The sequence below is a fragment of the Eleutherodactylus coqui genome, chromosome 11, assembly GCF_035609145.1.
Source record: "Eleutherodactylus coqui strain aEleCoq1 chromosome 11, aEleCoq1.hap1, whole genome shotgun sequence".
In the NCBI taxonomy this organism is placed as follows: domain Eukaryota; kingdom Metazoa; phylum Chordata; class Amphibia; order Anura; family Eleutherodactylidae; genus Eleutherodactylus; species Eleutherodactylus coqui.
This window is the reverse complement of record NC_089847.1, coordinates 79,908,321-79,932,946: the sequence shown is the minus strand read 5'-3', so window position 1 is coordinate 79,932,946 and position 24,626 is coordinate 79,908,321. Positions and strand designations below refer to the sequence as shown.

Here is a 24,626-nt window from a genome sequence, read left to right as displayed (position 1 = left end):
TATTTGGGGGGTACAAACAGCCTATCTATTTTTGTTTACTTTTTTGGAGGCAAGGTGGGCAAAAAGCATTTTTTTTTTCAGAAAAGGTTACTCATGCAGCATAACCAGCAGTTTCCTTTATATCTGTGGGTCTGTACTATTACATAGACCCCAAGTTTATATATTTTGTTTCTACTTTTACACAAACTTTTTCCCCCCATTCTTTATGGCTAGGTTTAGAGCTAGCTCTGATCCTGGTAGTTATGGCAGGAGCCCAGCTCTATGCATCAGAAGGGCTCCTGGCAATGATCTCCTGGGTACGCATGAGATCTTATATATATATTTTTTTTATTTATTTAATTTATTTAATTAACACACACACACACACACACACACACACACACGACAGATAAAGAAGTCACACATCGCAAATAGGTTAATACTTCAAGCTATTACCCAGATCGTGCTGCAGGTTTATTCCCCGAAAGAATTGGCTGGTACCAGATCTCATACTGTGGATCAAAGATATATAAAGAGTCACTGCAACCGTCTGGTTGAGGGTGGGGACGAGGCGAAACCCCTCCGAAGACAAATAACTCTCCCCGAAAAACAGAGCAAGAGTGATAGGAAAGAGGTGGTGCTTTGCCTCGAGTCTAAGGGAAAAAAAAAAAAAGTAAGCAAAATAGAAAATCACATGTGGGAGAGGGGGGCACAAAAACGCACAAGATAGCAGACATGCACTACTAACCTCCACAATACTCCATCTCCATGTCACAATATCCAAGACATGCACATCACTAAACCATTTTCTGTTTTTAGAACCTCCAAAAACATATATTCGATTTCTCACTGGGTCAAAAGCTGCAGTGTGGCCTGTGCGTGATTCAGGACTGGAGCCATCTGCTAATGTTTCCACCGGAGACCACGTCTTGTTCTCTAGATTTAAGACCATTGTACAAAGGTAACACAGTATATAAAGAGCTCCACCGTAAAAGGTCATCTTATCTTCCTTTGACATGCAGCTGAAAGCATTCTATTGCTTCTCCTCAGCAGCCAACTGAATCTGAGGAGAGACTGGCTGTAGTAATTTTGAACTCTATTATCTGCCCTCATGATCACTACTTGTCCGAGACACTCCACTGACATTTTATATGCAATAGTCACAACGGTTTTTGAAAGCTACTTGACAATAGCGGTCTTAGGATATGTTTATATGCACGGTGGCTCAGTAAATTGCCTTGCGCCACGGGGTCAAATACCACCAAAGACAACATCTGCGTGGAGTTTGTAGGTTCTCCCCATGTTTCCACGAGTTGCTTCTGGATACTCCAGTTTCCTCCCACAAATAGATAGGGGATTATAGATTGTGAGCCCCAAAGGGGACAGAACCCAATATCAAGTGATGTTAAGTATTGCATAATATGCATATGCATTATATAAAAGTGAATTATTACATACAGCAGATTTATTGCTAAAAATCTGTTTCTGCTCCATGTGCATAGAATTCTACAAACTCCATTTAGACATACAGTATGTAATAATTGCAGTCATTTCTGCTAAAAAAATTTGTATGCTACAAGTATGCTCACATGTGGCAGTGGATATAAAGTCTACATGCCCGTTATAATACCATACTGTCATCTTGTTCAGAAAGAATTCATTTTGGCCGTTTTTTGTTTTTTTTTTTAAATAAAAGTATTTCCACCTTCAAATGTGAACCGTTATATACACACACACACACACACACTATTCCATTAAAAAAAATAATAAAAGAATAAAAAAAAACAACCACAACCACCTTAGGGTGGAAAAAAAAAAAAATGAAACAAACACTCAAATAATGTGGTTGCGTAAATACACACCCTAAAACTAATACTTTACAAAAACATTCAGTCTTTTTAGGTAGGTAACTATCTGCATTGCACACCTTGACTTTGCAAGGAATAGTGGGCAAAGATTGCCAAGGCACTCTAAATCCGTCAGCTTGTGAGGGCATCTCGTATGTACCGCATCAATAGGATTCAGGTCTGGGGTCTGCTTGAGCCATTGCAAGACTTTGATCTTCTGGTGAAGCCATTCTTTTGTTGATTTAGAAACCAAAATATGCAAAAAATGAGGACAGCGCTCCAGAGTTTAGGGTTAATCACTATATGCAATCACACTAAAAAATGAAAGGGTTAAGGGCTCATGTCCACGGGCAAAAGAAGAATTAAAATCCGCAGCGGATTTTAACTCCTCTCCTGCCCGCGGATCCGCATCCCATAGGGATGCATTGACCACCCGCGGGGTAGATAAATACCTGCGGATGGTCAATAAAAGTGATTTTTTTTTTAAAATGGAGCATGAAAAAAATCTGGACCATGCTCCATTTTCGTGCGGGTCTCCCGCAGGCTTCTATTGAAGCCTATGGAAGCCGTCCGGATCCGCGGGAGACCAAAATAGGAATTTACTCACCTGCTCCGGATCTTCCCTTCGCCGCGGCTTCATCTTTGTGCAATGATTGGTGAAGGGAAGGGTGCCAAAACAGGCTTGATGTGGTCCCATGTATCACACACACTTCTCAACCCCGGGTTAAATTCTTTTGACTTATAGATGTGGGGTCTTGGTAACCAGACGTCTCATCAGAAGCTATCCCCTTGTGTGGTTTGTGCAAGTCTTTGTAGTTTGTGATTCTTAAAGGAGATGTCTCAAGGCAGCAGTGAAATTTTTTTTTTGCCCAGTCCCCCTTCTTCAGCATACATTACTAAGTACCAATGTAAATGGCTTTTAAAGCCGGTTCCTACTTACAGTTCTGGCGTTTCATGAACTTATAAAACGTTTCCCAAAGATGGCCGCCGCTTCTTCTCCCTGCGCTTGCTTCAGCCCGACGTGCTCGCTCCCGAGACGCCGGTCACGCTTCGTTTTAGCAGGGAGCTGTCCAGTGCTGATCCTTTCCCCCTGCACAAGTAATCCATGGCTTCGTTATAGCAGGGAGCTGTCCAGTGCTGAATTCTCAGCAGAAGGTACTGTAATGCCTGCCTGCAATTCACTTGCCACTGTTTTAAATGAAATAGTTTTTTCACCTAAATATATATGTGTGTGTATATATGCGTGTACACATTTTATATATATATATATATATATATATATATATATATATATATATATATATATATATATATATATATATATATATATATATATATATATATATATATATATATAGTATACGCATACGCGTATTCGTGAGTGTATATATACACACACATATATATATATATATAATGTGTGTGTGTATATATATATACACTCACGAATACGCGTATACTATATATATATCTATATATAGATATATATATATATAAAATGTGTACACGCATATATACACACACACACACACACATATATATTTAGGTGAAAAAACTATTTCATTTAAAATATACTATTTCATTTATATATATATCCCTATGCGTGTGTATATATATTATATATATATATATATATATATATATATATATGTGTGTATATATGCGTGTACACATTTTTTTTATATATATATATATATATATATATATATATAGTATACGAGTATACGCGTATTCGTGAGTGTATATATACACACACATTATATATATATATATATATATATATACACACACACATACACACACACACACACACACACACACGTGTGGGTGTATATGTATGTGTGTGTGTATGTATGTATGTATGTATGTATGTATGTATGTATGTATGTATGTATGTATGTATGTATGTATGTATGTATGTATGTATGTATGTGCGTGCGTGCATAGGCCCCGGCGGCAGGCTCCGGAGGCACGGCGGGCAGCATCAAGGGCACGGCGGCAGCATCGGGGGCACGGCAGGAGGCTCGGGGTGCACGGCAGCAGCATCGGGGGCACGGCGGCAGGCTCGGGGGGCACGGCGGCAGCCTCGGGGGGCACGGCGGCAGCCTCGGGGGGCACGGCGGCAGCCTCGGGGGGCACGGCGGCAGCCTCGGGGGGCACGGCGGGCAGGCGCGCTCCCGAGAAGTTACAGCTCGTCTGCGCATGCGCAGAAGAGCTGTAGCGGCGAGCACGCTGAAGCGGCTCGCGCTCAGACCAGAAGAAAGGACTGCTCAAGCGCGTCTAAAAAAGCAAGCCGCCGGCGATTTTAGACGGATCCATGGAGACGAGGACGCCAGCAACGGAGCAGGTAAGTGAATAACTTCTGTATGGCTCATATTTAATGCACGATGTATATTACAAAGTGCATTAATATGGCCATACAGAAGTGTATAACCCCACTTGCTGCCGCGAGACATCCCCTTTAAGTGAATCTTAAGTGGAAATGTTAGGTCAAGCCATCTATTCAGCTGGGCAGCTTTGTAATACTCTGTCAGATCTGGAAGACCCACCCTACCATTGTGCTTTTTCTTCACTATTATAGAGTATGCCAGGTGTGGGTGTTTGGGTTTCCATAAGTATCATGTGAAAAGCATTCAAGAATGATTGTGGTACATGCATGGATAGCATTTATATCTTATATATCAATTTGGGGAGTATGCATGTTTTAATAAGATTTTTTCTACCGAACCAGAAAATTATGGGAAGGTCATATGTATGAGGTCGATCTTTTATTTCTTTCAAAAGCGGCAGCAAATTAATTTTCAATAAATATGCTAACTTGTTTGCGAATTTAATACCCAAGTAATCAATTGTGTGCTGCGTCCATGCAAATGGTGTGTTCCTTCTAACAACTTGGGCTCTATGTCGGGACAAAGTGATGTTTAGTGTCATTGATTTGGACTTATTGACTTGGATGCTTATCTAATTAGAATGTGCTTTATTAATTGCTCATTTCCTTGTTAAAAAAAAAAATTTGAGTCCAACCTTGATCTCGTTCTCCCACATACTTTTGACAGAGTAGATGTAGATTTTGGCAAAACGTAGCCGGCTTGGATATATTTCTAGGTTAGTAAAATCTTCCGCCTCGACACCTTACCCCCACAGCCCAGACATATGAAGAATACAGGAGATGGTTGCCATATGCACTACACAACCAGTACTTGCCGGAAATTCCTGCAGTTCCTTTAGGGGTCCTACACACTGGCAAGAGCGCATCATCGGGCTGTGAATCACAGCCAGATATCGCACTTTCCACCATATAAATTCCCCGTGGATGCGAGGAGTTTTTACATGAAAACAGCCTCGCACTACTACGGGGATGACAGAAATCCCCAAGCGAGGCTGTCACAACTGCAGCAGAAGATTGCAGAGTTCTCCCATTGCTTTCAATGGGGCCGGCACTGTTGGTCCCATTAAAAGCAATGTGAGATCTCGCAGCTAGATAGGACATGCTGTTATTCGTTTCCTGCATAGCATCGTGGTGCCATGCCGAAAATAATCGCTCATTTGCAGGACCCCATTCAAAATAACGAGGTTCATTTTTGTGCATCTCGCAACGCACAAATTTCGACAGGAGATTTTCATGCCAGTGTGAAAGTAGCCTTAATGTTCCTGTAGGCCTTTTGATAGCCTGCTGGACCAGTTTTTCTTCTTGACGTCCCTCAAATTGCCAAAAGACCAGTTCTTGGTAATGTCACTGCTGTGCCAAATTGAATCCACTCCTTGATTACGGTCTACACTATGTATATGTAATGCCTTGGAAAGGTTTTGGTCCCCCTTCTCCTGACTGATACCTTTCAACAAATCAGATCCCTTTGATGTGCTGTAAGCTCTTTACGGCTTTTACTAAAAAACAAAACTAAGAAAATGTCAGGAAACTCCTCCTAGAAGAGCTGAACTTTATATGGGATAAATCAGAATCAATAAATTACAGCAGAGTACTATTATTTAACATTTAAATATGATTGGCCAATTCTGAACACAACCACATCCCCCAAATATCAGAGGGTGTTCACACTTATGCAACTACATTATTTTACTTTTGTTAATTTTATTTTTCCACCCCAAACTATTTCATTTTGTTTTTCAATGGAATTGTACAGATAACGGGTCACATCGAAGGTGGAAATAAATCTGAAATGCTATAACGTTGTCAGATTTTTTAGCATACCCAAAACATGGCATTTTAACAGGGGTGTAGAGACTTCTTATATCCACTTGTATATGGCTCTTATCAATCGCGATCCAAGGACCATGCTCATTCGCCCTTTCTTAGACCCCCCCCCCCCTTCACACTCACAGAGAATTGCTCAAAAGTAGCTCAAACAACAGTTTTGAGCGATCATCTTTACATAGTCTATAGTAGCTATAAGAGCTATGCAGGCGGAGCGGGACACCGCCACTATCGCTCGGTGAACACTACATCTATTTTGCATAAGCAAACAGCTGTACTGTTCTCCGCGCTTACAGCTCGCGTTCTGCTGTGAACTACGAGCGGGACACGGGCTGTGAGAATCTTATCAGCGCTGCCGACTGGGATAACAGTCTGCACTCCTGATAAGAGTTCATCGCTCAATTCAAGAAAACAAGAATTGAGTGAACAACGACTCGTGCATGAAAACTGCATGATGTCCATGCATTTAGACCCAACAATTCTCGCTCAAAAGACGGCTTTGAGTGAATTTTGAGCAAAAATCTTTGGGTCTAAATGGGCTTTTTATCACTTTATCTAGGACTGCAATTTGTGATAGACAAGCATTAGCACAATCTGTCATACCTACTCGAGACTAAGGGTTCACTCACACACTGACGTATTGCATATGTCGGTCACGCAAATACTCAGCCCATTTACATGACTAAACTATGTATGGTCTCTGCATATTGCTTTTCTTGCGTATATACCAACACACCCAAAAAAAAAAAAAAAGTAAGAATTCCCCTTTGATTTCATGCATAAATACACATGATACCATTGTTTTTAATGGGCTATTTTGATACATAACATGCACTAAAATAGGACATGCTGCAATTTTTTTTTCATGTGCATAAAACACACGCTTGAAAAAAAAAAAAAAAAAAGCAGGTCTGAATGGCCCAATGTAAGTCAATGGAGTTTTAGGACTGCATATTAGGCACTTTAACATGCAGTGCATATATGCTTCTTTGAGTAAGCTCTAAGAGAGGTTCAGCCATATATCATATCATTGTATTGAATTATACCTACATTGTTTTCCATTCCCCACCCCCACCCCCCGTTCCTTTCGCTTATATACTATGAATGCAACTAGAGATGATGTATTTAACTACCGGGGTCACACATTTATAGAAACTCGAAGCATACATTAGATTATACTGAATTGGTCTGCAGCATAACAAGTCCCTTTTTTATTACCTGTATTAAGTTTCCACATGGAGTCTTTACAGAACTGCATTCGTGTACCTTGTCCACCAATGAGAATCACTGTTTGAGAGTCTATGGTACACAAAGCATGCCCCCAGCGCCCTGTTGGGTCACCTAAATAAACACACACAGAGAAGCATTTTTGGAGTAATTAAAAATTGGAGGTTCCAATATGCTTGACAAACACTGATTTGTTGCGATCAGCTAAACCACCACAATGGCTGTATTCTCAGTAGAGTTGTCGCCCTCCACCCCTCACATTGGTGGCACATTTTTTATTGCCACCTTCCAAGGGCCTTAAACTTTATTTTTCAATCAACAAGGCCAGATGAGGGCTTCATGGAAGAAAATCCAAGGGGGCCTTCACAACCTAACCGCCTCCCATGATCAGGCCACAAGAGGAGAAAGAGGGATACAGGCCTTTCTATAAGCCCATTTGAATGCCATTGTCACAGACAGTGACACAAAGTGGTTAAGCCATTAAGGACCAGGCGTGGTAAATTTACGGCGCCTGGTGCAAGACTTAAGGCGGGAATTAAAGCCTCCTGCTTCTGTAATAAAATCTGCAGCAGGATGGGTTGTCATCTGTTAGTCACAGCTGATAACCCGGAGGAGGGAGAGAGAAGTGGGTTTTAACCCTTTCTGCAGTACACATCGCTCAATGAGCGATATGCACTAAAAGTGAAAGTGATTTCCTGCTACAGCAGAGCTGCAGAGTCGTAGTAGACCTTGATCAGCTCTGCTAGTATCTAGTGTCACCATAGGGGATGTTTCTCCCTGTAACGGAGGCTCCTATGGATGCCCCAGCTACAGTGGGAAAGTATAAGGAGGAAGAATAAAAACAATATATACATTTTAAAAAACCCAAAGCCGATGCCAACCAAAATAGTGTATGCACCCTGTAGTACAAAACTATACATATTATATATCAAAGCGTCCGAAACAAAATGAAGAACGGGTTCCCATACTTTATTTTAGTGTAAATATACAAATAGCCCTATTCGTCACGGGGAAAGAAAAAAAAAACATCAAAACTAATTATGGTAGCTAAAAGGAAAAAAAAAATTATAATATATAAATATAATATAATATATGGGATGGAGTCATTCTCGATCCCAACTGTTGCTGCCCGGTATTGGCTGACAAGGACAGCAGACACCCACTGCATATGGCGAGAGCTCAGATCCTGAGCCCACTTCATACACTGATCCAATATCCATGTTAAAGATACAGGTGCAACACATTTTACCTTAATTGTGCCATCATGGCACAGGAAGGTATCTTATCCCATTGGAAAGCTATTCTCTTATCTTAATACAACAAAACAGTTTTGATTGCAAGGGAAATAGAAATGTTAAATTACTATAATTTAGAAGCTTTTTTTGTATTCCGCATATTTTCCAGGTTTATTGTTCCTTTAAAGTAGTTTGCATAATTTATAACAGTGTAAAGGCGATTATAAAATTTACATAAACTAAGTTGAAATCTAAAAAGGGAACCTGTCACTAGCTTTATGTTACTGAAACAATGGGCAGTATGATGTCTAGACAGGCGCCCACATTGTAGAGGTATATTTTATTCTGAACCGCCACAGCATTCTAAGGGGGGGGGGGGGGGGGGACGACAAACAAAAACAAACAAAAAAACCACAAACACTTTAAAAATCTGTCAGAAATGGGGAAAAGAGTTACAAGGGCAACTCCCTGCCAACACAGGCTAGATTGACAGGTCTCTCCCATTTTTGTGCATAGAGGAAGACCTGTCAAGCTAGCCGACCCAGTGACTTTTCAAAGCGGGTCTCCTTTGAAACACTGTAGCCTTTCAGAATAACTTCTATATTCCTAGATTGTAACCACCAGCCCAGACTTCATGCAGCCTGTGGATGAAGTACTCCTTGCTGAATAAATTAATCTCACTTGAAAGCTCTCCGTTTTCTCTCCCCAGCGTCATCTTTGTGAGCTGCCCATCCTTACCACTCTTGGCCTTTTGCTGTGTAACTTGTCCTTTCATGGGTCGCTTATTAGGACAGATGTTCTCCTCTTCTTCTCTTAGCCTCTTTTTCTTGTGTTCTGGCTTTGAGGGACTGGCTTTCACAGAGACCTGTAGTGAATAATTACTTAGAAGTCATCTGTTCCAGCTTTGTAACAGATGTTCGCATTATTAGAGAGCATGATTACAATAAAATGTATCACTGCTATGCCCTCTCCAGCAGTCTGCAGCACCATTTCTGCAGCATATTCCGTTTAAATAGGGAAAACCTTACGGAACCAAACCAAAGGCTTTCTGTTTTTTGAAAAGCTTGTTGAAAGCAATGGGGAAGACACGGAAATGTTTAATTCCATTTAACAGTTTCGCTGCTCCAAAAACTAAACAGACACAGACAGGTCTAATAGAGCCCTAACGCGGGTATGAATGAGCCCCAACAAAACAACGTACAAGCCCCCTGCATAAAAGCAATAAATTAGACTACGACTCAAGCCGAGTTCTTGAACAAGACTGGAGGTTTTCCCATGACTACACTTTTCAGAACCCAGATAGGGAAACCTAATCTTCAGCAACAGACTAAGGGTGGTTTCATATCTGTGTTGGAGCCTCCGGTCAGAGGTTTTGTTGCAGAAATGGCACAAAAATATTCAGCAAAAAGGTCGGCAGCTGAGCGGAAAGCGAAAGGACTCAGTTATGGTCAATGGAGTGCATTCGGCACTGTTCTGTTGTGTCTTGACACAGAGCCGTTTGGCCAGGGAATTTCACCTTCCTGCTCCTAAAACTACCATGTTTCCCCGAAAATAAGACAGTGTGTTATATTAATTTTTGCTCCCAAAGTTCCGTTAGGTCTTATTTTCAGGTGATGTCTTATTTTTCAATGAAGAATTCACATTTATTATTGAAAATAAATAAATAAATGATTATATACTGTACAGCAGTTGTCATCACAAACCAGCATAACCAGACAAACTGAATCTTATCAAGTATTTCTTGTTACTACCATTTTTTCCATGTACACACTGTCTGGAGACTGTAACGATCAACCCCTAAAGAATCAAAGTGACACACTGGTTGCCTGACACACACAGAGCCACAACAAAAAAAAAATAAGGGCTGTAAAGTACCTGACAGACAGACAGACACACACACTCTGGAGACTGTAACGATCACTCAGAGCAGTTCCTGGACCTATTTATTGTACAGCAGGGACGGTATTTCAGCTTCTAGCCACCGCGGGGAGCTCATCACAGCAGACTCACACAGCAGGGACAGAGCTAGGTTTTACTTTCGGGGGAGGCCTTATATTTAGAACTTCAGCAAAACCTCTACTAGGTCTTATTTTCAGGGGAGGTCTAATTTTGGGGGGAAACACTAAACAGAAAACCAGAACCCCTGAATGCAGATGTGAAACTACTCTTATAGGACATGACGCGACTTTGTTAACGAGCGAGTTTTCACGCGGTCAAATTGCGGTTGTCTGCATAGGATTGCATAAGCAAATGCAATGCTATGGCAGCGTGTAACAGTGGAAATTCTGCACGAAATCTCGCCCCGGAATTTCCGCCCATGTGCATTCAGCCTTAGGCCTCCTGTCCATGGACATATTAATAACCTGTGGCAGATCGCTGCCGCCGGGGAGAGCCGACAGTTCTCTGAGCTGAGCCTATCTGACGGATAGTCTCACTGAGGAGAATCGCGGCTAATCGCAGCATGCTGTAATATAAATCCTGCGAGCAGAGAATTGCTATGATTCTCCACTCGTGCACAGAGGGGCTGCGCTTTCCATAATAGTCTATGGAAAGCGTTCACTGCGTTTCCCGCGGCCGGATTATCGCTGCGGGAAACGCAGTGGAAAAAAGAAACCCCGTGGACAGGCAGCCTTAGCTGGATTAGGGAAATCCCGCCAGTGTGCAGAAGGCCTTAAAAGGGGCTGTCCCACAATAGTTTGTAGTTAAAGCCAGCCCATATTTATAAACATTTTTGTAGTTACACTTATTCCAAAAAGGTTTCTGTCCCCAGATATTCCAGGAATAATGATAGAATAGCACCCCATGCTTTTTCTGGTGAAGAGCCTGTCTGTGCACCCCAGTAAGTGTTCCATGGTTGCTTTGTTCTTCTGCTCCCCTGGGTCTGTGGAGGGTTTCCTGGTGTGGGGAGCAGAAGCTTCTGAGGTTGCTGCATCTTCTCCGCTTGTCAGAAGAGATGCTGAGCAAGTGATAAGAGCAATTGCGTTTGCTCAGCATTTCTTTTCACTAGCTGCAGATTCAAAAGTAAATCAGCTTACCATTTCAGAGAACCCTCCACAAACACAGTGGGACAAGACCGAGCAAGTGTCACCACCTTGGAACATTTGGAGCTCATTCACACTTGCACTATAGCTTTCATCTTCCTACTCTATTTTGGGAACAGGAAAAAAAAAAGAAGGAACCCAGAATCCAAATGAATTCGCCCTATTGTAATCAGTACAGCTAGAGAGCTGGGTTTGTGAAGCAACAGGCCCAAAGTACTCTCTAAGTTGATATTTGCAGTTTTTTATGCCATCAGTAATGATGATTGTTGTGGCAGGAATCTTTGTATAATGCTGACCTCTAGTGGTCTTGTATCATTATGGTTTCACTTTCAGGTTTCTATGTCGTGTAAATGATTTGCTCTGCCATTGGCTGTGGTAGGTCAGGAGAGGCATGACATCATAGGTGGTCTTGTAGTCCACTAGGATTTAGCTTCTACCCTAAGAGAAGCCCAGACTGAAAGCGAGATGTGGCTGCCAGTAGTGTGCCGTCTCAGGCCCTCCAACAAAGCCTTCAGTTCGTCAGTATCCAGCCCGAAGAGAGAGAAACGAAGGAGCAGGGGGAAGAGATCTTCCAAATTCTGGGGAATCCTCGTCAGGTTTTGGTGCCTCCAATAACTGTAGTTATCTGCGAGACCCATCACGTTCATTGGCGACTCAGTGTCTGACCTCCACACAGATATTACAACAAGGAATTTGTAGAGACACTCATGGGTTGTTCATAGACTGGCACAGTTATTGCCATCAGTCAACTAAAGCATCCGCAGCCTTAGGCCAGAGAGAGATGGACGTTCCTCGATATCAACGGTAATGCACGTAACGGTTATTAACAGATTGTTTAGGAAACTGTTCACACTGTTTAAAGACTTACATTTCTGATAACTCAGAAGTGGTCTGTCAATTTCAGTTTTTTTGGCTTGGGATGTAGACAGCTGAAGCATTATGGCCCGTCTTGTCTGTTGTATACCACAAACCTCTCTCCCCCCCCATTGCAGGCATGCGACAGAGTCTATTTTAATCATTATAGGCAGCTTTCCGAGGACCGGGTAGTGATCCAAAGCCTGACCCCTGGGAAGAGAAGCCCCTCTCCACCACTGGCAGTACCCGTCAGCACTCAGGAAATAGCACAAGTTGGAGAAAGACCCAAATCCTCGAACCGTATGGGAGCACCTGACCACCACCCAGGGGCCGCACCTTTTAAATGGCATAGTTGGCAGGCTATAGGCCCTGCCCCAAACTGGCCGCAGGTATGAACGAGAGGGGTTGCCTGCGCTACCCTACAAGTCACTGGACAGTTTATTGGAATTAGAGGGGTCACAGCTCCAGCGATGTCAGAGTCATCAGACTCCCCAGAAGCGCATGTGCATCTTATACTGAAAGATAGAGAGCAATGACTAGTGAGGCCCACCATTCCATGAAAATTTGACTGGCATCAACTTGACAACAGCAATGAGCATAAAAAGAAGTTTGCTAATTATTGTGATGTACCGTCGAGGATGACCGATTTTAACCCTTTCCAATCCACTGTCTGACCTCTGAAGACATTATGATTTAAGGCTGTACAGCTCCGATGTTGGAAGACGTCTGTCGGGGTTCTCTTACTGTATATTGCCAGCCTCTCTGCTGTCGGAGGCTATCCAACAAGTCACCTCATGCAGTACTGGCTTTAGCCAGCAGATAGCATCGTTGCATAACGGCAGAAAAAGAGTAAGTCCCCTAGGAGAACCAGGCTACAAAGTGGATTGGAAAGGGTTAAAGTGATATGGAATATAAAGATACTGGGTTCATGAAGCAATGGCCCAAAGTACTCCCTATCTTGATATTTTCAGTGTTATTTAGGTTACCAGTAATAATGGTTGTTGTGACAAGATTCTTAGTATAATGCTGCTTCATAGTGGTCTTGTATCATTGTTCTCTTTATAGGTCTCTATGTAAAATTGTTTGCTCTGCCATTGCCTGTAGTGGGTCACAAGGGGTGCGACATCACCAAATGTCCTGTAGCTCACTAGGATCTAGCTTCTACCCTAGAAATCTATGCCTGGGTAAGCAAAAACTGAGATGTGGCTGGCAGTTGGGGTCCGTTTTAGTGACAACCTTCAGTTGGTCAGTACCCAACCTGAAAAAAAAAGAGAAGTCAAGAAGCATGCAGCAGAGAGCTTCCAACTTCTGAGGAATCTCCGTGCTGTCCAGATCAATGGGTTTTGGTGCCTACAATGACTGTAGTCACGTGCAAGACCCACCGCCATTATTGATGACTCAGTGCCTGACCTAGACACTGAAATATTGCAAAGTTCTTTGAGGAGTCACTCATGAGTTGTTCATAGACTGGCATAGTTAGTGGTTAGCTAAGCAACTGTGGCCAAAGGAGAGATTGCTGTTCCTCTATATAGAGGGTAATGTACATAACTGTTAACAGACAGTTAACAAAACTGTTCAAGCTGTTTGAAGACTTGCACCTCTGATAACTCAGGAGCTGTGTGATAAATTTTTGCCTTTTAGTTCATTAAGTAAACCGTTGAAGCATTATAGATGATTCAACCTCTGTTGTATGCCACAATTTTCTGCAGCCATGTCACCAGGCCTATTTCTATCTTTATAGGCTGGTGTCCAAGACATCCGTGGAGATCTGAAATCATGACCCCTGGGAAAAGAGGAGCCCATCTCCACCATTGGCGGAACTCATCAGCACTCAGTAAAAGGTGCAGGTTGGTGAAAGACCCCCATCATTGAACCTCATGGGAGGTCCCAACCACCACCCAGGGGCCCATTCTTTCATTAATACGGCACCAAACTGTAGTGAATGGACCTTTTTGAATGTAATGGGATCTGTCTAGCATTTCCCAGATGAAACAGCGCAGCATGCTGCATTACTTCATTTCGCATGTTCATAGAAATCAGCAATGGAGACTCTGAACCACGTCTGTGGAATAAGAATAAATGCACCAACTCGGGCTTATAAAATTATAGTATAATCCTTTAATCTAACCTCTTGGTAAATATAGAGAACCATGGGGGAAGATCCACCGACAGTCTTGTGATTGATGTAATCCTAGAGGTGTGGGGGGAGTGCCACGTGTACAGCCACTACACAAAACTTCTGGGCGCTATCCAAGCCCTGTTGGGGGCATGCAGGAGGAGAGAGACTCTAAAGAAACTTACCTTAAATTACTCACGAAGCCAACAAAGTTTGATGTTCAGTTTACATTTCTTATGGAGGTCTAGTTCCATGACCTCATACTTTCCTTCCACCCTCCTCAATCCCACACCTCCATCCACCCCACCCTTTTTCCACCTTCCCATCCAACTTTTCCCAAAAACTTTTCTTTTACTAAGATGCAACAAGATATGTCATAAACGTTTGTTATAAACTAAAATTGAATTATCCGAACTAGACATATACCATAAGACTTGAAAATGAATGTTAAAGATCTAGTATCCTATTGTATAAGTTGGCGAGTGTTATAAGTAACATTTTCAGCTGTCTGGTTACTTTGCTTCTAAGATCATAAAAGCATTATAAAACATGCACAAGTCGGCTAGTTTAGTAGAGACTAGTGCAAATACATCACTAACCATTGTCTTACCTGCTTATGTAGAACCATGTTGACAGAAAACTCCCCATTCCCAGACTTGCCATTTTTGTAGTCCTCCCCAGATCCACGCTCCCACAGGAAACATCTGTAAAATCCACATTACAGTTGATGCATCACAAATCTGCTAGTTAATTCTTACAAAATGGATGTAAAAAAAAATGGAGAGCCTCTCTTTAGTACAATCTGAAATCCAGAATTAGCAAGACCCACCCTTTGACACTTCATAAATGAGAATCCCATAATAGAAGTCCCCTAAACTGAATGTCCAAGAGGTCTCACAGAGGAGTTACCAAAGAGGTTTGTTAGCATTTAACAACAGATTGATCAGATATTCCTGTGAGGCAGCGAGTTCAGGTCAGTAGACCCAGTCAGGCCGGGACCTCATCTGGATTACATTCTCATATATACGCCCATATTACACTTGTGTGCAACGGGTCTTACAATGGTTTCTCACACACAGCAGGTCATTACAACTTTTGAAGCAGTTTTCTGAGCCATCAGAGGATCTAGTAGAAAAGAGAAGCATAAATGCCCTTTTAACAAAAGCAGAGAAACTGCACATAAGCTCCAAAAGATGATACAGCGCATTGATAGGTGGTCGTGTACTCTAAAGACGGATTTACACGCAACAACTATTGCTCAAAATTCACCCAGACGACGGCTTTTGAGCGATAGCCATTGCGTGTAAATCTGTGCTCATCGTGTCCTTTTTATAACGATAGAGGGAAAAAAAAAATTATATGTTGTGATAAGCCACATCCCCAACTCCTCCCCAGGCCACACCTTGGGGCTCCATGAGAAACTTTTGCTTCAAAAAGGGCTCCATGGCTGAAAAAGTTTGGGAACCACTGCATTAGAGGAGAAGCACTGCTGCAGCACGACATTCCCTCTGACCACCAAGGGAGTAGGAGAGCAGGACAGGCTATACAGTTCCAGGTAGCAGGGAACTGTTTAGAGGATAGACCAGCAATCTACCACAAAGACTAGGATCGGGTTTACAGATTACTGGGAGGCGATGATCCGGCGGTTATGGTGCCCATTGGCACCAATGACAAAGTTAGAGGTAGGTAGAAGGTCATTCAAAGAGAACATGGCACTAGGATATAAGCTTAGGGCAAGGACCTCCAAAAAGTAGTATTTTCTGAAATACGTCCTGTACCACATCAAAAAGGTAGAGGGAGATTAGGGAGGTTAACAAATGGCTCAAAAGTTGATGTAGAAAGGAGGGATTTTGGTACTTTGAGAACTGGGCTGACTTTTCTGACAGGTTCTACCATAGGGATGGGCTACATCTTGATGGGGAGGATGCAGCTGTGCTGGGGGAGAAGATGACTAGAAGGTTGGAGGAGTGTTTAAACTATGGACTGAGGGGGATGGGGAAAGGATGGATAGAGAGGGGGGGGGGGGGGAGAAAGACAGTATAGATAGTGATCCTGGACTAAGTAACAGAAATTGGGGTGGAGCAGCAGGAGGAGTTAGTACATTAGAACTAGTGGAGTAGTTAATAGGGTTAAAAAAAAGTTTCTCAAGTGTATGGTGACTAATGCTAGATGTCTGACCAAGAAGGCTGACGAACTGAAAGTAATTAGGTCTAAAAGAAACTGGAACCTAATAACTACCAGTATGTACAGATATATGAGGGGACAATACAGAGATCTCTCCCATCATCTATTTATAAGGAGTGTAACTGTAACAAGAGGGCATCCTCTACATCTAAAGGCAAGTTTTATACACAAACATAAAAAGGGGATTCTTTACTGTAAGAGCAGTGAGACTATGGAACTTTCTGCCTGAGGATGTGGTTATGCGAATTCAATAAAAAGAGTACAAGAGGGGCCTAAATGCCTTGCTTGGCCAATATAATATTATATATGTTATCAAGTTACTTCAAAGGGGTCGATTCAGGGATTTTGATTGCCAGACCGGAGTCAAGAAAGAAATAATTTTCCCCTAAAATGAGGAAAATTGGCTTCTACCTTATTTTTACCTTTGTATCAACATCAGGAAATAATGGGCTGAACTAGATGGATACATGTCTTTTTTTTTAAGCCTCACGCACGGTTACTATTTGTGAGTAGAAAGAGAAGAAAAAAAAAAGCAGAGTAGAGGAGCTGCTGTGCTGCTCATGTAAAAGGAAGGCAAGGACGGAAGCCATATGTGTTAAAATTTACAATGGTGTGTGCTTGGAAGAGTCCAGAGCAGAAACTCCATGTTTCTCAATGTAGTGAATTCAGCTAGTTATAGACCCTCAGGGTGCCTTCTCTCAGGATGGAATATTGCATAGTATGCTGCTGGATATTCCACCATGTGGAAAAAGCCACATGTTTAATATGCAGAATTGAATGTAACAGAATTCTGTATCACAATCCATGTTAGCGGGGGCTTGGCCAGGCTGCGGAGGCAAATGGCTGCTTGAGAACAGAGCTCTTTTACCACCAGGGCCTAATGACTTCACAGCAGTCTAAAACATAGGACTTATCTATCGCCTAAAGATCCAGGATGTTGCAGAGGGGGAAGCAAGCATCAGCCTAGTAAGAAAAACTCACCGATTTCTACTTTTCACCTGCACCACGCAGTTACGATCACTACTGCACCCAGAAGGTCGAAGGAAAGTCCTGTGGAAATCATGCAGGAGCCTCCACAACAAACTTGTCATCATCTTCAGGACCACATGGCAGCGGCTGATTTCCCTTCTAGTAATCCAGCAAAGCAAAGGCAGAGGTTGTATCCTCAGGAGGGACAGCCCAGTGCAAGGGTGAGAGACCATCTCCTAGTGTTACACCCGCACATGGTGGACATTTTTTGATAATGTCCGTGTCATTGACACATCCATTACCAACACCTCCATGAAATCAATGCAGAAAGCTTTGAAAATTGCTCTGCAATCTAACTTTGCTCAACTTATCTAACCCATCAGTTCATCTATTCCTGAGGCAGAGAATAGGATTGATCATGGGAGGATCAAAATGGAAGAATTTGCAACTTCGCATGGCAACCGGATCTGCAGCACCTCCACAGTGACAGCTGTGGGTTTGCCACGGCAGGGACGGCTCCCATTGACTTCAATGGAAGCTGTCGCTGCAGGAAAATGGAGCATGCTACGATTTCTTCCCATGGGTGAGACCCGCAAGCCGGAGGTAGGGTGGGGAGGAAAATCTATATTTAAAATCCGCACGTGGACATTGGGCCTAAGGCCTCCCTCACACAGGGCGTTTGCAGAAACGCAGCGTTTTTGAACACTGCGTTACTGCAGATTCCGCCCCGTTTCAGCAGCGCTGGCATACTTTATGCCAGCGTTTTGGCTGCGTTTTCAGCTCGGCTGAAAACGCAGCCAAGAATGCTGAAAAGAAAAAAAAAAAAAAGCTATACTCACCTAGCCTCTGCAGTCCGAGTCGCGGCCGCTGGTCTCTGCCGCTGATCTGGGCTTCCTCGGCACTCCCAAGTCTATTGCCAGAGGCCAGGTTTGAGAACCCCGCCTCCGGCAATAGAGTGCTGTGATTGGTTGTCGGTGCTTGCTCGATGCCCAGTCACAGCCCTTCATTGACTGTCTCAGCCAATCAGAGTTTGCCGGCGCTGATTGGCTGAGACAGTCAATGAAGGGCTGTGATTGGGCATCGAGCGTGCCGACAACCAATCACAGCACTCTATTGCCGGAGGCGGGGTTCTCAAACCTGGCCTACGGCAATAGACTTGTGAATGCAGGGGGAAGCCCGAATCAGCAGCCGTGACCCGGACTGCAGCGGCTAGGTGAGTATTCCTCTTTTTTTTTTCTACATAGCTGGGACTGATTTTCGGGGTAGGGCTTCTATTGCAAGCCCTCACCGCGAAAATCGTCGAGCGGTTAACGCTGCTAAAAACGCAGCACCAAGTGTTGCCGCGTTTTCAGCAGTGCTAAAACCGCTGCCCATTCATTTCAATGGGCGACGCAGGGCTGAAAACACCCCAAAATAGAACATGCATCGCTGTCAAAGCGCTGCGTTTTCAGCCCTGTGTGAGTAGCCCCATTGAAATCAATGGGAGTGTTGTACAGCGTTTAGCGCTGGGCTGAAAAGGCAGCGCTAAACGCTGTATAAAACGCCCTATGTGAGGGAGGCCTAAGGCATTGAACATGGTCTCCACAAACCATCAGAAGGCACTTGTACAACATTGGGCTACAAGCCAGACGTCCATCAACAGATGTTCCATTGACCTCACACCACTGCTTTCAGAAGGCTAGCGTGGTCTAGAGCAAGACGACAATGAAGGCTGGAACAGAGGTTTGTGCTCTTCAGCATTGAATTCCACTTTTGTCTTGGATGCAATGACTGGTCTGAAAACCACTTGGGCAACGCCATGAAGAGGTCTTCAAGAGGGAATGTTACACCAGTTCTACTCCCAGGATTTTGATGGAGGGTGGCATAATGTACGATATTCGGACCCCTCTAGTCTCCATTCCATTATCTAACTCTAGCTCAGTGTTCTGTTGCTGTGGTGAAGGAACCAGTGGTATAGCCATGTCTCCGAAATTTCCCCAAAGCCGTTTTTTTTCAACGCAACAACACCAGGCTGCATGTTGCTTGTGCAACTGTGAGCAGCCTAAACATGCTACCATGGCCTGCAGTCTCTTGACTTGTCTGCCATTGAGCACATCTGGGACATTGGTCAGTAATTGAAGATGGAGCTAACAGCAGCGCATCTTGATGATTTGTGTGTCCAAGTGCATTCAGGGTGAATATTCCTCAGACAACCATTAATAACCTCAGTGATGGAATGCCAAGGCATGCAAGTGTGTATTTCTGTGTGTTGTGCGCATACTGAATAAGGCCGGCTGCACACGGCTGTGAAGGGCTCCGCCGCGGAATTCCGCAGCGGAGCCCGTCACGGCGCCCCCCCAAACTTACCTGGGGATCTGGCGTCCTCGCTTCCGCATGACGCTTCAGCGTGATGCGCCGCAGTGTCATGTGACACGCCGGCCACACCCACCACATCACACGACGCGACGGCGGAAGGCGGGGAAGCGGTTTCACGCTATCTTCCGCTGTGCTACAGCAGAAGATAGCGTGACGGACGGGCGTCCATTGACTGCAATAGAAGCCTTCCGCTCATACACCCGCGGCAAATAGAGCATGCCGCGGGTGAGGTCGGGTGATTTCACGGTGCGGGCAACGCAGCGGATTTCCACCGCGAATTACGCGGCGGAAATCCGTTTGTGGGAAGGAGCCCTTAAACTTGATGTTTTTTAATATTTTGTTTCAATTCTTTTACCATTTGCACATCACTAGCATGTCTATTCATCCTGTGATTTCCATAACTCGATGACTTTACCTTCTTGGTGTTGCAATTTCAACATTGAGAAGTGTACATAGGAGACATTCAGAATGTGACAGACAGTTGAGGGGTGCAGTTATGGAAGGTTTCTCCACCCCCCCCCCCCCCCCCACTCCACTTCTGGAGTGGCTGTTAAGAGTATCAGAAAGCTAGTAACATTTCAAAAGACTTGCCCTCCCTAGATTGTAAGATAAATGGGCCAATTAGTGACTGCATTGGAGCGCTGTAACAGAAAAAAAAAAAAGCACCCTGACCCCTATAAAGTTATATTATGAAATATATCAGACCTAAAAGAAAATGTTCAGTTGGAGATACAACACAGCATCCAGATCATCATATTCTAAAGGAACATTTTCCTTACCTTGATTCATGGGTCAGTGTTCCAATTCTAACCCCATCTCGTCCATTAACTGCCAGCTGAACTTCCACTTTACAGTCATTAGACAATTCCAACCAGTCACCCAAACTAAAAACCAACATCTGGGAAGGAATTGGCAAGGTCAAAGCCGCAGTGAAGTTGAGAGTATCATGAGAACAAGATGACAACCTAAGGAAATAGGAAAGGTAAAAGTTCATAACATTGCCTGTGCAGCAGAAAGGAAAACGCACACAAAAAACAAGTATATTGGGAATTTTCAAATTTACAGCAGGTCAATTCTGTTGTGGATTTTCATCTTTTCATAGTACAACGTAAGATTTTTGACAAGAGGAAAATTTGCACCGCGTACGGACTCGGTCCAAGGATTCATGCATACGGCCAATATTATAATTCAGTTCTGCGCTGAGCTGTAAGAGGACCGCCATAGAAGTCACACAGAGCCTCTATGGTACATACAATTCCAACAGAAAATAATAGCGGCATGTTCCATAGGATGACCTACATACCTGTATTCTTCTAGGAGAGAACTTAGGCCTCCTGCACAAGGGCGCAAATTCCATACGGCCAGTTTCACATAGCAGTATTTTACATGAGTATTTGTAAACCAAAAAGATAGGTGCGTATACATGTAGTCCTAAACTGGCAAACATACTGCTGTGCAAAAGCAGCTTTATAACTTTTTTTTAGGGCTCCTGTCCACGGGCAAATTTTCACTGGCGTTCCCCAAAGCGATAATCTGGCTATGGAAAGCGTAGCCACCCTGTCCACGAGCGGAGAATCATAGCAATTCTCTGCTCGCGGGTGGCAAATCGCAGCATGCTGCCAATTGCCGCGATTCTCTGCGGTGAGCCTATATATCAGATGGATCTCCACGGTGAGCCTGTCAGCTAGCTCCTGCTCCCAGGCGGCGACCCACGCTGGATATCGCAACACCCGTGGACAGGCAGCCTTAAACATAAAACTGCTGTATGATAAAGGTTTGCTGAGGAAAGAGTTTATGGTTGACCTGAAAAAATTCTGGCCTTCACAATGAAAGCCTTAGGGCTCATGTCCACGGGCAAAATGTGATTTAAAATCCGCAGCGGATCTCCCGAGCGCGGATCCGCACCCCATAGGGATGCATTGACCACCCGCGGGTAGATAAATACCCGCGGATCGTCAATAAAAGGCATTTAAAAAAAAATGGAGCATGAAAAAATCTGGACCATGCTCCATTTTCATGCGGGTCTCCCGCGGGCTTCTATTGAAGCCTATGGAAGTTGTCCGGATCCGCGGGAGACCTAAAATAGGAATTAAAAGCATTTACTCACCCGCAGCGGGCCGCGAAGCTCTGCTCTTCCTCACGGCCGCATCTCCCTTGCTTCGGCTCGGCGAATGTGCCCGGCGCATGCGCGCGGCACGTCGACGACGTGCCGGCGACGTGCCGCCGGCGTCAGGAATTCATCCGCCGGCCGAAAATGAAGATCCGGCCGTGAGGAACAGCTGATCTTCGCCGGCCGCTACGGATAGGTAAATGCTTTTAAATTTCTATTTTCAGCGCTCATGTCCGCGGGGCAGGAGGGACCCGCTGCAGATTCTACATGTAGAATCTGCAGCGGATCTGATTTTCCCCGTGGACATGAGGCCTAAGGGCTCATGTCCACGGGGAAAATAAGAATTAAAATCCGCAGCGGATTTTAACTCTTCTCCCGCGCGCGGATCCGCACCCCATAGGGATGCATTGACCACCCGCGGGTAGATAAATACCCGCGGATCGTCAATAAAAGTGATTTTAAAAAAAATGGAGCATGAAAAAATCCGGAACATGCTCCATTTTCATGCGGGTCTCCCGCGGGGACGGCTCCCGCGGGCTTCTATTGAAGCCTATGGAAGCCGTCCGGATCCGCGGGACACAAAAATCATATTTTACTTACACGCTCCGGTTCTTCTCTTCGGCGCCGCGCCATCTTCTCTCAGCCGCGGCCGGATCATTTTGCTTCGGCCCGGCGCATGCGCGGGGCACGTCACCGACGTCATCGTGCACATCCGCCGAGCCGAAGAATGAAGATCCGCCCGCGACGAGAGAAGATGACGCCGCGGCGAAGAGAAGAAACGGAGCGGATGGGAGGTGAGTTTATTGTCATTTATTTGTATTTTCAGCGCTCATGTCCGCGGGGCAGGAGGGACCCGCTGCAGATTCTACATGTAGAATCCGTAGCGGGCCCGATTTTCCCCGTGGACATGAGCCCTAAGGCCCAATATCCACTGCCAAAATGGAATTCTTAAATCCACGTGGGTGTCCTGCACTCACGATCCGCACCCATAGGGAATAATCACGTAAATACACAATTTACACGTTTAAAAAAAAAAAAAAAACAAAAAAAAACATAAGTCGATTTTTCTGCATAAGGCCTCCCTCACACAGGGCACTTTCAGCAGCGTTTTCAGCCCTGTGCTAAACTCTGTACAAGGCTCTCATTGATTTCAATGGGGCTGCTCATACAGGGCTGCGTTTTGAAACGCTGCATGTTCTATCTTTGGGCATTTTCAGCTGAGTCTCCCATTGAAATGAATGGGCAGTGTTTTAAGCTGGGCTGAAAAGGCAGCGTTTTGCAAACGCCCTGTGTGAGGGAGGCCTAAAAACGCAGTATATTTACGCCCGCACGCCGATCTCATTGGGGTATTACGATAGTAATGCGCACCTATATAGGATATGATGCGTTCTTTTTGACGTAACTGAAAGTCAAATGAAAAATACGCAGCTGTAAATGAAACCAGTAGGCACTATTCGCGGTGTATTTACACCCATGTGAATGATCCCCAACGCTGCATTCATACGGGCACAGTCCATTCAGGTCAGTGGCAGACTGACCAGTTTAGTGCCAATTTTCATGCCATTTTATTGTACAGCAAAACTTCTCTGTGCGCTTCCTGGTGTTTTTATTATAATTATTACCACCAAGTGGTCCCCGTAGTAACCCCCACTAGAACCACAGTGCGCTCACATGTAAATCCCAGGACATGTGACTGCAATGCAGGTTGTTTATAGAATAGAACGGGCGATTGCTAAGTAGAGTCCTGCAATAATAAGATAGGCGGCAGAAGATTTTTGCTCCGCTTATCAGTCCAAGACGGAAAAATATATATATAAAATAAACCATTTAAATAAATAGAGTTTATTCTTGTGCAAATTCTGCCCATCTTGGAACTGAACAAAACTCACATGGAAAAAAAGGACCTCGTTCAAAAGAAAAAAAACAACAAAACATGCAGTTTTTGATAACCATGCATTTTGTGCTAATATTTAAAAACGAAGCAGAACCACTGCTTGACAACAGCTAGAAGAGAGTGCACATAGCTGACACGTGACATCCCTCCGGTCCGTACAACTACGTATGTTTACCTGACAGGCGGCTGCTGTGGATCGCACAGCACGTACAGTTCCGGTGCCCGCTCCATCACTTCACTTCCCGCCAGATCGGACAGAACCGTGCTTGAATAACCCGCCGCTGCAAATCCGCGCCCTCCGTGGTCTCCGCCCACATACAGTATTACCACGCCCCCTTATTACATCGTCCTCTATACTGGGAATTGCTGACCACGCCCCTTCCCTACTCGTCTTGGTCATGTCACGTGGTACAGTGGAACGCTTGCTATTCCAATGTATCTATGAGCTCTTCAGTGACGTCACCGCTGTAGAACTCATGTTTCCTAGGCTGGAGAACCTGCGCCGTGTCGCCGGGCTGGCAGAACCCGCTGTCAATACTTCATTGGCATCTGAAAATGTTACTGACAAACAGAAACTCAATCTAATTAATAATCTATTCTA

General features: G+C 44.1%; 1 protein-coding gene across 1 annotated transcript in view; it reads right to left on the bottom strand.

The window, feature by feature from the left end:
* The window catches only part of LOC136582030 (rab9 effector protein with kelch motifs-like), a 43,996-nt gene extending 19,676 nt beyond the window's left edge, over positions 1 to 24,320 (bottom strand). The window contains exons 1-7 of the mRNA XM_066582769.1: positions 24,201 to 24,320; positions 20,801 to 20,986; positions 15,124 to 15,217; positions 9,240 to 9,366; positions 7,258 to 7,380; positions 728 to 915; positions 436 to 632 (exon numbers count right to left, since the gene is read on the bottom strand). Of these exons, the coding sequence (XP_066438866.1) occupies positions 436 to 632; positions 728 to 915; positions 7,258 to 7,380; positions 9,240 to 9,366; positions 15,124 to 15,217; positions 20,801 to 20,986; positions 24,201 to 24,256 (971 nt within the window). The 5' untranslated portion in view covers positions 24,257 to 24,320. The remainder of the gene's footprint in view (positions 1 to 435; positions 633 to 727; positions 916 to 7,257; positions 7,381 to 9,239; positions 9,367 to 15,123; positions 15,218 to 20,800; positions 20,987 to 24,200) is intronic.
* Between the last annotated feature and the right edge of the window lie 306 nt (positions 24,321 to 24,626).